The sequence below is a fragment of the Agelaius tricolor genome, unplaced genomic scaffold, assembly GCF_023055355.1.
Source record: "Agelaius tricolor isolate 1412-34295 unplaced genomic scaffold, bAgeTri1.0.p SCAF_24, whole genome shotgun sequence".
Classification (NCBI taxonomy): domain Eukaryota; kingdom Metazoa; phylum Chordata; class Aves; order Passeriformes; family Icteridae; genus Agelaius; species Agelaius tricolor.
The window spans coordinates 9,930,009-9,947,751 of NW_027269284.1; the positions used below are offsets into that span (position 1 = coordinate 9,930,009).

The following is a 17,743-nucleotide window of genomic DNA, read 5'->3' on the forward strand; positions in this document are numbered from 1 at the left end:
AATTTTAACATTAGTTCTAAATCCCAAGACTGTTGCCTTTTCTCCTCCTGACAAACATATGAATAGAAGTTTCACAATTGTGTATGTATGTAAGGGAAAAAGTTAAAAAACTTAAAATCTTTTGTGATTATATTTCAGAGCCAGGAAGAATGTTTAGGTATCTAAAAAGAGCCTATAGATGTTCCAAAAGAAAGAAGAGAAAGGCCTAAATTTGACTTATTTCCAGCCAAAATGGGCCTGGGTAAGGGAAGCTGTCAAAACTTGCATTTACTTTTTATCTTATTCCTTTTTTTTTTTTCCCCAGGTGGAAAGAGAGATACTGGCAAGTTTTCAAAGCTAGAAGCACCCTGAAGATATGGTTTTACTTCACAGATTTTCTTATGGGCTGAAGCATGACTGTGGGGCTTTGGATGGTGGGAGCTTCTGCTGTGGGCACTGGGCAGCACATCTGGAGATGCCTTTGGTGTCCTCCCTCCCAACTGCAGCCCTGGGTAATGCTCTAGAAGGTACTCACAGCTGGCATGCAGCCATTGCCTCACTGTCCCCAAAAGTTTCCCCTTCTCCATCAGGTTTTCATTGCTAACCCTTCAGCTTGGTCCTGGTGATGACTGGCACACAAAGGCAAAAAGGAACCTAAAGTGGAGCAGTCAGGGAAATGGCAGGATGGATCTGTAATGTGCAGCCATAGTGGCCAGAAAAGGTCCAAAGTCACACCAAAAGCAGGGGGAAGCACTGTGTGCAGACTGCACAGCAAGAAACCTTCACCTGGCACCCCAGATTTTACTGCTGACTTCAAAACCATCAAGTGCAACTACAAGTATCTCACATCAGAATATTTTAAACATTCTAAATGGTACTTTTCAGTGAAAGCTGCTATCAGCACAACACAAACAACTGGTCACAATGTCAAAGCATAATGAACAAATGTTGTACCCATTTAATTCAAGTTTGTACTTCATGTTTATTTGCAAAATACAAGTAATTAAACAAACATTCTATTTCCATTTCCACTAGAGACTTTAGGTATAATTTCAGTTGCTGTGGTTTGTCCATTACTGGTACCAATATCTCAATACCAGCCTTGGTATTTGCCTTTCACACACCAGCATGGACTATACCTTAGTGTAACCAATTAGAACAAAGAGCAAATTTCATACACAATATTTAATGCTAAGTAGAAGCCTGGGGACTTTGTAAAACCTTGCTGGGGTGTGAAATGTTGTGCCCTTTCAAAAAACAGTGGTCATTATCTTCTGGACAAATAGTGTAACAGTGATTGCTGTACGCAAATATTACCACCAGGTACTGACTCTAAGATCACTTTTTCCTAGAAAACACCAAATAAATACAAGTAATAAATGCAACAAAAACTATTGTCAGTTACCTATTCTAAACCATACCTATGAAAATACAAATGGGCACATTGTGAATACTTCAAAAGAGTAAAGTGCTTTTAACATGGAGCAAGTGAATGCATCTAGTGTTGTACCACAGCCAATATATCCATTTTGGACAAAACAGTTTCCATGCAATTAGTCAGCAGTGATCCCCTGCATTCATTTACAATATTAAAGTACTATATATTACTTCAGTCATACAGGGTTTAAGGTCAGGATACGGTGTGTACACTGGCAAAACTCAACCAGTGCTCTATATTAGCACACTGTCTGAGCATTGCTACAGCAAGGTAGATTTTTGTTGTTTTGTTGTTTTGTTTTTTTTTTTTTTCTCATAAGGAGCCAAACCTTTGGTAGTGTAAATGCAGTGGACGCTGAAAATACCACTGAACCAATATGCGAGCACATTATGCAGCTGATAGGAATGGGAAGAAGAAAAAATCAAAAGCAAATTTAATGGCTTTATGCACTGTGCTCCTCCAGTCCTGCTCTATTTTCACGTGCCTCCCTGCAGGTAAAAGTTTAGACATGCAATTCAAGCAAGTGATTGCTTTCAGTTCAAAGACAGGCCATTTACTGCCAAGACGACCCTCCAGAATTGTGCTGAATTCAATTATACTCCCTTGCCTCAAGTTCAGCAACACCTTTTTAAACTCATTGCTTGCCTTAAGCACAATATCTTTGGTTATATCATCCTCCTCTATAGGCTTGCTTCCATTTTTGTTACTGAAAGGCATGCCCACAGTTATTTCAAATTTGTATCGATCAAACATTTTCATGTGGCATTTATGCTTTGTCAAAAACTTCAGACGACACAATTCTTCCTCCTCCAGTGTAACATTTCTGGGATCACAAAGAGGGTAGGTTTCACCATACAAGCATCTCATCCAATCACCAATAAAAAATGGAAGCATATTTATTGCAGATTCTGCACTATTGTCGATTTCTGTCACGCGCACGTATTTGAACCGCCCGGTCCATGTCACTCGGTGTCCTTCCAGGTGACTGCACAAAATCTGAGTACGTGCCATGTTGGTCTCCTTCCAGGCCCGGGGTCCACAGAGGAAACCATACTGATTCCACGTCAGGGTGGAGTTGTAAACTTTCATGCCTTCAGACCGATACACATAGAACCAACAGAACAGCACCACAGCTGTAATCCACACCAGAATGAGTTTCACAATGGAGCTTCGAGTGAGAGATTTAACCACTTCAACTACAGAGAAATTAACCTTTGTCCACCATCGAAAGAGCAAAGGAACAGCACACAAGACCAGGGTCACCACAATTTTCATGAGCTCCAAAGACAAAAACCACTTAATGAAGTGGACAAGACACATCAGTGCAATGCCTACACCCAGTACTGGCAGGGCAAAGAGGAACAGGAAGTAACCAATGGATGCACGAACGAGCCCAATGCCAGAGGACTCCCGCAGAATGACCACAGAGAGTTCACACCACATAAAGCACACCAGGTATGGGACCAGGTAGCAGTAGGTGCCTTTAAAATTCCGTAGTTGGGCCATTCTAAAGAAAAGATAGAACAAGTACAAAAACAGAAGGCAGGGGATGCTTACATTGATCACAAAGAAATGGCCTACAGGAACTGTAAAGAAGGTTTTCCCTAAGAATTTCAAGTAGCCAAAATTCCCAGGTAATACCTGCAATAGGGATAAGCAACCTGCAGCTGCCTCAGTCATTAATGCCCTTCGTGTGTAAGGTTCTGCACATGTGCTTAAACTCATGTAACTTGTCACTGTGAAGAAAACAGAGACAGTAGCTAACTCTGAGCATGGTATACAGTCTTTGCTTGCTATAGGGAAGGAAAAAATGACAAAGAATACTGACAGTAAAAAATAAAAGTACGGCTCTAAGTGATTCCACCCAAAGTTCACCTCAGCTTGCTCAACATCTAGGTTTGGTTCAAAACGAAGCAGTAAGTCAGTCAAAGCACGGAAGTTTTCCCAAGCCTTACTGTCCTGAAAAACTTTCAGTGTGCAAATCACCATAGAAATGAAGGACAAATAGAATATGACTAAGGGAATAATGAAGGCAAAAAAATCAATTGTCAGATTACTGATGATGAAGAAAAAGATGAGAGCATTGATATGGTGTGTTGGAACAATGGTAGACAGCCAATGCATTCCTGCCTTTGATGCAATATCTATAAGGTATTCTTTGATTTCCATAATGGCATGAAGTGGATATTTTACAACCTGGAAAAAGAGAAATAAGCATTTTATTAATGAGAAGTTTTGTATCTTTACATCACAGACATTCCTAGCTGAAGCAGTAGCAGCCAGGTGTCTAACCTCAGCTAACATGAAAAGATTTATATTTCAGATCAATGTTGCCAATAAAAAAAAATTACTGTGTCTGAGATTATTAGCTCCATTTTTATTAACTCAGTCACATGAAGCTCAGAGATAATTTTGATTTCAGGCAAGATGTATTTCATTACCTTTGACACATATAATTAAATGGCTTCCTAGTCAAATATTCTGCTCTGCTAGCTTCATATTAAAGATAAACTACATGGCTGCAGCCCTGCAGTATCTTAAGTCATTACTTGAGCTGCGAGTACCACACTTTAAAGCATCTAACTGCCACATTCTGCAAGGATTATGCTACACATTCTATGCAGATACACTGCAGGAAGTAGTGCCTATGATTCATATACACATACAGAAAGTCTTTACAGCTGCAGTTTTATCTTTAAAGAATCCTTGCCAAGCATCTAGGGATGCAACTGTCAAAACCTGTTTTGGAAGCAGCAGCATATGTTAAATTCAATTACTACGCGTTTACAGATTCTTTGAACTCCACAAAGTAACTGCAGAGGATCTTAAAATTCTGTCTATTTTATGTGGCATTTTCAACACAGTCACTAGACAACAGAGAAACAGCTGGATTGAATACTCTCCCTATAACCAACCATCCTTTACAAAAGATGAATTAAAAGGTCCTGGATTTTTTTAAACACGCATTCAAACATTGCATAGGAACACTAGATGCTGCAGTCAATCCTCCTTCCCCCATAAAATGACAGTTTTTATGTTTTCCCAGATTGTATATTTTTATGTTAATTAGTTCAAGGGGAAAAGCCAAGAATGTTCCAGCAAATACCTGTGGCATTGTGATGAACTGGGACAGCACATGCCCCAGTGATTTGGCCAAAAGCTTGTTTATTTGTGAAGGCATCTCTGTTCTTCATAAAAGCATCTCTTTCAGACTATTAGCCATGCAAATGCTTGGAAAGAGACACCTTTCACTCCCTCCTTTTTCCCCACCCCTGCAATATGGTAATGGGCAACAAACTTATACCAAAAACTCAGGTCAGAAACCACACAGCCCCTACCTTGCCTAAAATTTATGCCAGTATTGAAGGCATGCACCTTTATTTCCCCTTCTCCTTTCACTGTCTAGAGAAGTACCAGTGTAGAAGCTAACAGCAAGTTTCATCTTTCTTGAATTCCATCATAACAGAACCTTTTCATGCTATGGATAACTTTTCCCACCTGCTTGCTCCTGTTTAAATTAGAAAGATATGAGGCATATAACAATATCTATAATAAAAATAGGGCAGTGATGACAGGTACATTTAAATCCTCACTGAAGATGTCATGAAGGTAGATTGACCCCTTACAGGGAAAAATGTTGTCACTTTATTTTAAATACGTGACTCACTTATACCAAACTTGAAACATATATATGAGGTCAAGTCCAAAAAGAAGTTACAGCAACAATTCTTGTGGTCATCTATGCAGACTAAACATCAGTATTGAGAGAGAAGTGCAAGTCACTCCTGTTTTGTCTGTGATCCTTAAGAGGCCATTCAACATAACCTGTTCCATATTGCCTTTTTTACCTTCAGTCGTAGGGGTAACTCTTCAGGGCTCTTCCCTGCCAACTCATCATCTTCCTCTTCCTGCATAATCAGGTTGGATGGGATGATTCCCTTTGCATACTTCTTGGTGATTTCAACAAAGTCATCCAAAGCAATAAATTTTTTAGCTAAAAAGATAAAATAAAAATTTGGAGTAAATTTTATCACAACACTGTATTGATTATGAATTGGAATATTAATTTGCTTTCCTGCCAGAATCTAGTCTACAAAAAATGAACTACTGACAACATAGGTTTACCTTGCAACCTGTCCCAAGATCTCTGCTGAAAGCAAAAATCTCCTTGAGACAGCAACATGTGTAATACTCAACATCTTGTCAGATCAGCAGGTAAGTTTATTATACTGATAAGTAGGATAACAGAGTGTGTGAATGTAGCTTATCTGCAAGGATTCCACAGGAAAAAAGACTCCTGGATTAGGTCACAGTTTAAAATCATAAACTATTGTATCTGCTTCAGAGAAATATTCAACAGCTGCATTGGAAAGAGATTGTAGAGAAGCAGTAATGAATTATCTGTATGTCATCAACTGAAACACTGACTTCTGATTTGTTATTTAGCAGTCATTTTTCTGAGTTCAGAAGTTACAGACATAATTATGGGAAATACACAATTATTGTATCTATGAGACTAAATATGGATTACCTAAAGTGTATTAATTTAATATGCTATGTGGCTACACAACGAGCCTCCTCCAAACTGTATCAACTGTGATCTAAAACAGCTACCACCAACAAAACAGATTTTGCTCTGTTTACATAGAGACAAAATTCATTCCTCTGCCCTGGAAGATCCTTACCCACTCCTGTGAGTATAGGGGAGGCATGGGGTGAGTACTGGGGAAATGGCAGGACAGAAGATGATTTGTACAGTGGTTCAAACTCTTTGCACCCAGTTCTCTATATTAGCATGGATTAACTAGTTTCTATGGCAGACAAGCTTGATGCAGTTTGTAAAGGAGAATAATTAACAGCAATTTTTTTCCATAAACTAAAGCAAATGACATCGCTGTATACATGAAAGAACTGAATGACAAAAATCTGTAACACATCTCCTACACAGTAAATTTAACTAGTTAGCTGATGCAAAGATATGAAACCTGGCCTGCTTACTAGTTTGAGGTTTTAAAGAGACAGATAACTGCTTCATCAAATTCAAAATCAGAGGATTAATGGGTTTGGGCCCAGAAAATTTTTAATTTAAATATGCTACATTTATAGAAGCAACATATAAACACTTCCATAATTAAGACTGAAAACATTAGAGATATAGAGCAAAATAAAGTATTTGTCTCAAGATACATACTAGGGGAAGAGGAATGTTAAGGAGTTCAACAAAAAATCATCACCTTACAATCTGTCTTTTGGTTTAATCTCACAATATGGATGCTGTCTATAGTTTGGGCTTTTACTACTCCTCCTCCTCCATGCATAACACTTATGTCCCACAAATACCATCTGGCATGTCTCCCAAGAAACAAGAAAAGGATTTATTTTTGCTAACTACTCTTATTATTCACAGACTGTAAGGCAACTTTACTTGCATCGAGAAATCTGTGAGACTCTTTAGGTGTTTTGGTGGGCTTCAGATTAAGCCTACTATGAAAGATCATCTATATTTACTGTCTTATTGGGAAAAAAATATGCACTGCTGGAATAGTTGTATTTATGTAGAATCACAAGCAGAACATTAGAACCTCATAAAAATACCTTAACAGCACTTCTACAGGATCACAGGACATCCTGAGAAGGAAGGAGTTATTAACTTACTATGTATAGATGGCCTATCCACTGCAATGCCATGCACCCTCTCAGGCATGCAACAACTGCCCATTGACAATGTCACCTCTAATTTTCTGTTTATACCTCCATTAAGGACAACCCAGATCAGGTATCTGCAAACACATATCTGGCTTAAAAATTATCTTCCAAGAATTGGCAATATACTAACACTGAAAGAAGAAACTCCTTCTGGCAAGATAAATGAAGAAAATGAGTCAGAGAAGTAAGCGCTCAAGAGTAATAGTTTTCTTGATCCTCCATGAAAAGGTAAAAGCTCTATAGAGAAGAGGTAATATCTTACCTCCTACTTTAAGTGTTTGATGAATACTTTTCATTTTTAAATGTCATTAGTACTTTGTCACCCAAGTGTCCTTTAAATTGATTTAAAAAGTGTATTTTGTAGATTCTACTTTATTATCTGTAGATTTTTTTCAATTTGGTTATTGTTAAGAATATGAACGAGGCCGAACTTTCTCTGGAGAAAGAGGTTCTCGTTTATTAAAATAGCTGCAAGGAACAGAGCACCCAGGATAAGCCCAGGCACGCACACAGTGAGCCAAAACCAGAACGGTGCACTATTCCCAAGTGCACCGAGCTCCCCCCAGAAAAAGTTACCAAAAAGAAAAACCCCAACCTGACCGAACTCCCGTCATTTAGAGCCCCCTTTGAGTCCAGGATTGGTCCGTTTTGGATCCGCATGGTGATTGGTCCATTTCCAGGCTTCTCATTGGTCTTTAACGCCGTTCATTCTGGACCAATCGTTTCTGCAGGGCTTCGAATGATTGGTCAGAGCTTCCACCCAATCCCGCTTCGACCTCGCTTTGCCCTGCCGGACCGCCCTTCCACCGAACCCTGGACCCTTCTCCTGGAACATTCTAATAACCCCCCCACTCTTAACATAATACAATTAATTAACATAATTAATACAATATAATTGAATTATACCTTAATTTAACTTAACTTTTACCTATAACAGTTATGACAAATTTCCCTGCCTCCCCCATCCATCTTAGGAAAAGGAATCAATTCACATGAATTTCTGCCTACACTTACATATAGGTTCATTTACTGCCCTGCTATTTTATTTGCAATTTAAGCCTTAAAAAAATAAATTCATATTTGCCAGTTCCTTTTCTGATAACTCTCTCAATTACTGAAGAATCCAGAACAAAATTGCTTGCTGTGCACTCACTTGTAGCAACCCATGCCAGTTCTCCTAAAGGGATGGAAAGAACCCCAATGCAACACAGCTCAAATGAACCCAAATACATCTGCATTATGATACAATGACTGGACAATGAAATTCAACAGTCTTGTCCTTGAAGGACTGCTTCTAGCTTGCCAGAAGTGGCAGCCAAGTCACAAAAACAGCTGACAATAGTCTCACAGACGGTTTGATAGGACCACAAGCTTGCTTTCCAAAATATTATTTCTCACATCCCTTAATCCCTTATTCTCACACAGGCATGTGCCCCTGTTCCTCTTCTACTTCTGTGAAAGCTAATGGAAACTAAAATACTCTACTCTTCTTAGGAGTGCTATTTTTCAAGTCACCTGTGTAAAAAACACAATCCTTGAAGGTAAAGGCCAAATATACCTAATGAAATGTAAATCTAATCTTTCAAGGAGTTTAAACCTGCAAAGCTCCAGATCTGACTCTCTATTCCATGTATGACACTTCAGTTCCACATAATCTGAACTACAGATGTATTAGTAAATAATATGCTGCATGACATTTAAAAATGTTCTTCAAGAACTGATCTAGATTGCACATAACCTACTCCATATGACTTAGTGCATTTCAAGAAACTGAGGTTTTCCTGACAATGAATAATTGAACCTTATGTTAAATACTGTTCTCGAAAAACTACACATGCTGCATTGTTGATAATTCATTTTCTTAATATAACAATGTCCTCCTAAAAGCGCAAAAGCACATCAGTACTTCTAACAGTTATGCCAAACTAAAAAGAACTTTCATTTCCAATCCCCACTTCACCAAACCTTACAAACCTCACAGACTTAAGTCTACAAATCTGACCCTGTGTGTGTTAAGGGGTTTAATTCTTTGCAATACATGAATTAAGCTGTTGTAAATAATGAAAGAAGTATCTTGGTGCATCTTTCCTAACTCATTCATTGAATAAATATGAAAAGACAAATATTAATTATAAGGGAAGAGCAAACGGAAGCAAGGCAAATAGAATGGAGGATCTGTCTGCACTAAATTGGTGCATAATTCATTCCCTCACTGTAATCCCTCACTGAAACGCTACTGCATTTAGAACTAAAAAAATATATTGAAAGTGAAAATCTTTGCTGAATAGACTTTTGAGTGGTGAAAGGGCAAAAATATGAAAATAACAAATGACATGCAAACTCCCTTTGGTGGTTGACTGTAATGGTGATGTCTTCCGTGAGTTCACATGCAGATGATTTATTTGTTTTCCACACAGAATAAACTGACACTATCAGTGTATTGCAATCCAAATCTTCTACACATTCTTAGTCTGGCACCACAAAATTGTTTTCCAAAGCAAACTAGAAACTGAAACCACAGGCCAAGACTGAAAGCAGCAGCATGCACTCACATTCACTGTTCACCAATCGCTCCAGCATCCTTCTCTGCTTCTGCACGGACTTTGGGACTGGGCCAGGCTGCTTCTCACCATCTGTTTCAATAACAGAAGTCAAAGCAGTCAATTAAAGTGATCAAACAGAAACTGCAACATCTGGGGAATGACATTTCTTCAAAGTAAGGAAAAGACAAACTTACATAGAAAGAGATAACAAGTGGCTCGTTTTCTATATTCCTGTTACTGTATTAGAAAAAGAAACAGGATTGCCATAGCTAACATTTAGTGCTGTAATGGCAGAATGTCTTGAAGACTGAATCTGTAAACTGAAACATCTAGTGAGGTATCATCAAGATGACTGTTAGAGAGAAAAAAAAAATCAAATACAGAGCCATGAAATACCTATTTTTCCAAAACAGTGAGTGGTAAATAAAAATATTTTAAATATATGGTCAATTGAACAAGTGCTCAAATGACTCACAACCTACAGCAAGTGTTAGTCCAGAGAGCACAGTTTTTAAAAGAGGGTTAGTTCTTGAGAGAGTTACATTATCTTAAGTAGATTGTACATTTACTATTATCTCATTCCTGATTGTTCATAAAGCCCTTTAGGTTTCGAGCTGTACTGTGCCCATAAGTCTGTATTTTCTCAATACCATAATTCAGTTCATGAACAAACCTTCATTGTCAACTTGCCCAACATTTTCCAGCAGTTCAGAAACCGCTAATTGCTTCTTCTTTTTTGGATTTAATTTCCAATACATGACCAAGGCAGCTTTTCGAACAGCCCTCTCCAAGTCAGTCTCAGATGTTAACTTTTTCACCTCTTCCTCATTCTCAGTTGTTATGCCTCAAAAAAAGAAAAAATACATTACACACTCATTCCACACTCACGCAGAAATGATAGATTTTCTCACAATTTATTTTTCTCAGTTTAGTCTGAAACTTCTCAAGTTTCAGTCACATTCTGACCACCCAAGTAAATTACTTGAATGCCCTTCCGTGTCCATTGCTTATCAAAATCTAATCACATTGCTTAGGTTTAAACTGTACTTCAAAGATGTGCAAGACATGCATTATACTATGTCTTGCTTCAACTTTTGAAGCACAGTGGATCAGGCAAAAGGTAGTGCAGACAGGCATGGGTGATAAGCAAAGGCACCAAGAACTGAATAAAAGTTGGTTTTCTTTTTTGTTTTGTTTGGGTTTTTTTTCCCCCTCATAAGAGTTCAGATAGTTGGTGGACAAGAAGAGACCATTCCAAGTATGAGAAGTAACATGAAGGAAGATGAGACTCTTAAAGTAGGAGAAGACAGTGATCAAGACCAATTAGAAGAGAGGTTGGAGAGGGGTAAAAGAATGAAACAACAGCAGATAAGTAGCTGGTGTATGGTTATATATGCTCTTCAGAGTCAAAGAAAAGAAGCTTCCATGAAAGGTTAGGATGAGAAGAACATGCATGGATTTCATGAAGAAATTCAAGCAAATAACTAACAAAAATGCTTTAATAAGCAGTATTGGTAATTAGTGCTTTTTAAATTACCTGTTGGAACAGTCTGTTAGCAACTGCTTATGCAATTTTGCCACGATCATTTCCATCATACCTTAACCACTCTTTTCAGAGTTAAAAGGAGTACAGTATTGTTTCAGATAATGGGAGAAGTGCAAGCAGGAAGCCTCAGAGAACCCATACCTCTTCTGTCTTCCAGGCATCTACGCAAGAGTTTGACAGCTTCTCTTCGACCTTGCTTAGCAGCAAGGATGAACCAGTCAACTGCACTACAATTGTTAAGTTCTTCATCCTCCTCTTCTGCTAATTTCAGGAAGTGCTTCCCCACCTATAATAAATAGGAAACAAAATTCCTTCAATTACTGAAATATACTCTACTTTGTCTTTATGTCTTTCTCTCTTTCTCTCTTCTTCCTTCCCAGCCCCTAGGACTCAGCTAAGATAAATTCTCCCTGAACAAAAAGTCAAAACATTTGCTCCTAGCACTAAAGAACATAGTTGTAAGCTGATCTTCTGATTGGAAAGATCTGGAAGAACTGGAAGCAAGAAGGAATTGCAACATATTTGGCCAGGTCAGTGAATCAGTTGCTGTTGGTGTTCAGGCATCTGGCAGAATCAAGTGAAGCTCAGAGTGTTTAAAGTTTTCTTGAATTCTTTTCCTCCTACAACAATGACCAGACAATACTGCTAGTTTTCTTTTAGAGACAGAAAAAGTAAGTGTAATATAATCTGATGACAGTGAAAATCAGAAATTCAGATGAAGCTATTGACAAGGCCTTGACATGCAGGCAGGCTTCAAGAAGGGCAATCCCTGACTCACATCAGTTCAGTCACTAAAGATCAAAGAAAACTCATGATTATTTGGTGAATGAAATAAAACTAATACTGCTTAAGCATCAAAGAAATTCAGTGATAAGGCTTATAAAAATTCTCCTATTCAGGATTACAGAAATTACCAAGCAGGTGTCTGTATTACTTTTTTACCGGTAAGAAAAAAACACCACCTTTTTTCTTCCTTCTAAAAATTAAAATATATGAAAACGTACTAGTAAATATATTTATGCAATGGTATGAAACTCTTCTGCTTGTCACAAGACAAGGGAATAAGAAGTGAAATGGCAGAAAATTACCAGAACTACTGGACATTTTATCTGCATACCTCAAGAATGTGGAAAATGTTTTTGCTTGGCTCACTGCACTTGCCCTCTGTCTCCGTAATGTTACTTCATTCAGCTACATTCTAGAAGCAATTAATGCAATACCTGAATAGCTTTTAAAATCCACAATATTATCTGCTGGAATAAAAAAACTCTGTTTGAAAGGTTCTCTGAAAGTTTCATTTGTTACTGCAGTATTTGTTACTGCCACTAAAGGTGACTAAAAAATACAATTGAGAGATTAATAAATCATGTTACCCTTATGTAGATTAAATGCAGTGATATAATAGATATAATTATATACACACACACATATATATATATATACATACATATATATATATATATATATATAGTATCATATAAGACAGAAAGGTCTTTCTTCTTCCAGTAAAGTTTATTTCTCCAGCCATTTAACTGGTTTCATACATTTCAGTGAGTGCTTCAACAACTTCACACAGACAGTTTGGGCAGACATAAATCCATAGCACATACAGAGAAGCTCTCCAAAACCATACAGAAATAAGGAGAAAATTGGACTAGATAATCCAAACATTGATTATAAAGTCATGCCAGAATTCAATGGGAGGTGCACACCAAGAAGAGAGTGTATGAGACAAAAAAAGAAAAAATCTTTCAGCAATTGCATGGCAATCTATCACTCAACTGCAGTTGTACCTACAGCTATTTCTTTCAGAAAGGAATTGCTTGAACAGGTTATGGCAAATAAATATTTATCTGACAAGAACAGCTGTTTCTTAAGAAGGTTTATATTTATAGCCATTGAGATTTTGAGCAAAACTTCAAGAGTAGCAACATTTAATCACACAGCTCTTAAGTTTCTAAGGACCTTTTAGATACAGAAACATGTATTGCAACATCAACAAACAGTTTGTGGGACTAGTCACAGCACAAAAGGCACATAGCACAAGCAAAATGATAGCATAACCAAAATTATAGCATAACCTGTTTTATGACTGAAATGCTTTTTGGCTTGACTGTGGTTTTAACAGCAATGCTCCTACATCAAACCACCTGAAAATGGCTGCAAAGCTCTGGCCTGTACCAGTCAAAGGTGGAAGAATGGATGGGAAACAGCATTAACCTCAAATCTGTCATTTAAGTAGTCTGGGATTCTCTCTTTCTTGTGAGCTGAATGTGTGAAATAAAGTCATACTTGGTAACAGCTTAACACAGACCCTCACACTGTACTTGTCTAAAGGCTGCTCCCATCTCTGGCTTTGCTAAGTGAGGTGGTCATCTCAAGCAAGATGCCCCCTTGCAGACATCTTCTGGTTAAAGACACAGAGCTGCCTTTTCTCCATTACAGAATTCCAGCTGTGGGTGTTTCATTTATGCAACTGCCATATAGTTATTTCTTGATTAAAAAAATATATATAAAGTAACAGTAATACATGTTGACAGCCACTCAGAGTGCATTTATTTCCATAATCATTGCAGAATTATTTTTGAATATATACAGAATAATAAAATAACTACAAGCCATTGAACCAGCTCATTTCTTGGGTTTGACTTTATAATTGTTAACAAACAGCACAAAAGTGGCATCTCAGCATCTCATTCATGCTCCTACAAATGTGAGAAATTAAAATACATTTTTCTAATTGATTCTAAAGGAATGTATTCAACCATAGAGAAGAAATAAATTTCTTTTTGGGTTTTAAAAACTAAAAGCTAATTCTCTCTCCACAAGTAACAAGAAACGTGACTGCATTAAAAAATAAATTACTGTATTTTGGGCTCCATTTCAGGCAGTCAATTCACCCTGAGTGCATACTGAAGCAAAATTGTATGCTCTATCTTTTTATGGTAAGAATCCTATTATTGTGTGGGAGTAGAAAATGTACACAGTTAAAGAGATAAAGGAAGAGAGTGAAAGTGGAATTAATAGTCAAAGAGAAAAACCCCCATCATTTATATACATATGTATGCATCACAGACTTAGATTATGTAAGTATTTCTGAGTGTTCTTACTCAACTGGAAATTATATCCTGAAAGAATATTATGGACTTTGCTTTCTTATGTGTGGAGGAATAGAGCCAAAAGATGGATTTTACAGCACTGATTCCCTCAAGGATAATGTTTCATCCTCCACAAAGCCACCAGCTGTTTCAAAGTGAGGAATTTGTTACTATCTCAGGTTACAACTCCAAGGTCAGCTTGCCCCTCAAACAAGTTGATATGGAATGGAGAACAAGCCTAGCACTGCCATATTTTTATTTACCAGCTTTAAAAGAATTACTTTCCCATCCCCACCTCTGATTTTTATTTACAATAGGAGTGGAGATCCTTAGGGAAAAATCCAAACCACCAACCAGCATGTAGGAGACTGCAACCATTCTTATTTGTCATGAAAGCAGAATTTGGAAAAGAATGCTCAAGTAAAACACTAACCAGGTTAAACACAAATTAAAACCCTTCTCGAAAATTTTAAGCTATTTATACTAGACCACTATACCAGGCAATAGAATGCAGTGGAAAACCTGTACAATTTTTCTAAAACCTAAGGGAAAACCTGAAGTGCTAACAATGCAAGACAGAACTGATACTATTAATTCAATTTTCTCTGCCATTAAATAAGTAAAAGATTTCAATAAACAAGAGGCTTCTTTTCTAAAATTCTAAAATTTCCCAAGTGTGCTTGGGAAGCAGTTTCTTTTCTAATTCAACAGAGAAATGGTATATGAGAAAACATCAACAACCAGCCTCTGTCCCTGCTAAAGCACCTCAATGGCAGCTTCCTCCAGGGTCCAGCCTAAGAGCCCTGGTATCTTTGTATACAGTGTGCTGAACCAGCAGCATTCAACAGTCCCTGTCTGCACAGCTCCCCACATGCTGCTTTAAGAAAAAGAAAAGCAAACTCAGTTCTGTACCTTTTCCATCCTAAATAGCTGGACCTGAAGCCACTCACACTGTCAAGGAAGCAGCATTTCTCAAGGCAGAGAAACCATATGGCATCACCTTCCTTTGAATAGTTTAGCATCTAAACAGACACAGTTCAGCTGAGGAAGAGATAATAGTTCTGCAGCAGGCAGTGGTATTTTTGGAATGGAGAGCAAACAAGACTGGACAAAAACCATATATAATTACCTCTGTTTGTGCTTTTGATTCTCCAGCTTTGGCCCTCTCAAGCAGTTCTTCAAAGAGCACTTCAGGTTCTTCCTTCATGCCCTCTAAAAATTAGATAAAGAAAATTGTTTACTAGCAATAGTTTATTTTTACAATTGGTGGTTGAAAAATTAAATGATCATAACTAAAAGATCCAACATAAGGGTTTTCAAGAACAGTGGAAATTAACTTATTACAATATTGACAGTATTGTACTTCAGCATATTTACCCTTGTTATTTGTTACATGCCACAGGATGTCACAGTTCAGAGTTTCTCATTTACTTCCACAAAATTTGTTTCTCAATAGAATATTCATTAAAATAAATATGAGCACATGTGGAACATGTAATATGGATCAACTTTTGTACTATTACTACTCTTTTCTTGATATCACTTCAGTCTTTCACCTGTCAATCTCTTTATTTAGCACTGGAATATTTTCTAAGATTTTCAAAAATGAATCAGTCTTTAAAACAGTGTATTTGAAAGCTCAGTCCCTCAGTCTCTAGAGCATAGAGAAACTAACAACAGTTACACCTGCTAAACCTTGGGTTGTTTTCATTTTGCTCCACACTCCACCTTGTATTTTTCTTTCCCATCTACTGAACACCTACAGATTTAAACAACTGGTTTTCTTGAAAAGCATCATATTGCTCCACCAGTCAATCATAAAGAGAAACTTGAGAGCTTTATCTGATATCCAGTGTTTGCCAACAATATCAATAGCATATCAACAATATGCTACTTGATGAATAAAGAATTAGTTAATAGCAAAGCTGATGAAGGCCAGGACTGCTACTCTTTCATGAGATGACTTCTCATAAATTAGTTTGGAAAAATTTTAAAGAGAAAAATCAATATAACTTGTATGCTTTGCGTAAGAATGGACATCTGACCACTGACTCAGAGTTACAGCTTTACTAACCAACCAATCTAAAACTATAGTGAGAAAGGCAGACCCAAATTCCACAGTAAGCACCAGTCTGACCCCTATTGACCACATTATCCCACCCAAACACTCTGTGACCCTTTGTAGGTACATCCTGAGGGCAGTGGCAGCATGAAAAGTGTGCTTGGGAAGCAGTTTCCAGGTGTAGGAAAGTGACTTTCAGGCACCACTCCAAGTTAGAGTCCCTGCCTGACTGGGGCACAGCAATGTGAGCAGCTGCACTGCCAGCTCAGGGGCCAGGCACTACCAGCTCTTCTTCATGAAATGGCAGGAAGGAAGAAATCAACCCCATCCCACATGATCTCCTCAAGAACAGGGTCACTTGCACACTTTAACATCCATGGTACTGGGACCATTTTTAAAGAAGAACAGGCTACAAGCCAACACTTCATTAAAATGGATATATTTAACAGGAGCAAATAATGAAGTAAGATTTCTTCTTCACCATGACAGTTTTGTCTGCCAAGTTCTACTGGGAAAAGTTCTAATGCCAGATTATAACATGTTGTCTGGCTAAACAAGGCACATAATGAAAAATAATTTTCATTTAGTACTTGGTCTTTTCAAAAAGCTGTAAAAATATTATTGTAAAATAGGCAAACATCATCCCAGCAAAATTAACTACTTAATCTCCTTGCCCTGATATATAACCAACATAATTTGAACTCCAAACAAGTCGGAAGCCTGTTTTCCAGATGGCACCATTAACACCAGCAAACATCACTCAGGGGCTCTCTGCTAACAATAAACAGGAAGCTACAGGAAAGAGCATAGTGTTTGAAAGAAGCGAAATATTTATCTACCTACCCCACTCAAATGAAACAAGCTGACACTACTTTTCTTGTTTCCTCCTGTGCTTTCAAATTCATTCAACCCTTTTGCATCAAAATTTCTGTACCTTTTGTTTTTTCTGTTCAGGGTTTTCTACATGTTGAGAACACCACAGATATTTCAGTGATACTCTGGATAATATAGGAGGCACCATTCGTGCCTCCTAGTCAGTGTTAAATGATAAAGTGGAATTTACACATATAAGAAAAACAACAAACTACAGAAAGCAGTTTCCTGAACTGATAAAAGTTCTAATAAGAAAGGCAGTCTTATATGGCAGTCTCCTTCTTTCTGTCCTGTTCCACCTGGCACACACAAGAGCGTGGCACAGCTCTGACCCCTTTTAGCTCTTTTTGTTCAGTGGAATGTGTTAGATAAGAAAACGTATTTCAAAAGAAAGCTGAAGAAACAAAATGAAAATGTTTTACAACACCAGGCTATAGTTACTTTATTGCAATTACATTGCAGATTAACATGTACATAATGGTATTTGCAAGGATGGGG

General features: G+C 37.6%; 1 protein-coding gene across 4 annotated transcripts in view; it reads right to left on the reverse strand.

The window, feature by feature from the left end:
- Positions 1 to 936: 936 nt before the first annotated feature.
- Positions 937 to 17,743, reverse strand: part of WFS1 (wolframin ER transmembrane glycoprotein) — a 52,695-nt gene continuing 35,888 nt past the window's right edge. For all 4 annotated transcript variants that reach the window (XM_071447245.1, XM_071447242.1, XM_071447243.1 and 1 more), the window contains exons 3-8: positions 15,440 to 15,522; positions 11,354 to 11,498; positions 10,340 to 10,510; positions 9,676 to 9,756; positions 5,266 to 5,411; positions 937 to 3,613 (exon numbers count right to left, since the gene is read on the reverse strand). In XM_071447245.1, the coding sequence (XP_071303346.1) occupies positions 1,805 to 3,613; positions 5,266 to 5,411; positions 9,676 to 9,756; positions 10,340 to 10,510; positions 11,354 to 11,498; positions 15,440 to 15,522 (2,435 nt within the window). In that variant the 3' untranslated portion in view covers positions 937 to 1,804. The remainder of the gene's footprint in view (positions 3,614 to 5,265; positions 5,412 to 9,675; positions 9,757 to 10,339; positions 10,511 to 11,353; positions 11,499 to 15,439; positions 15,523 to 17,743) is intronic.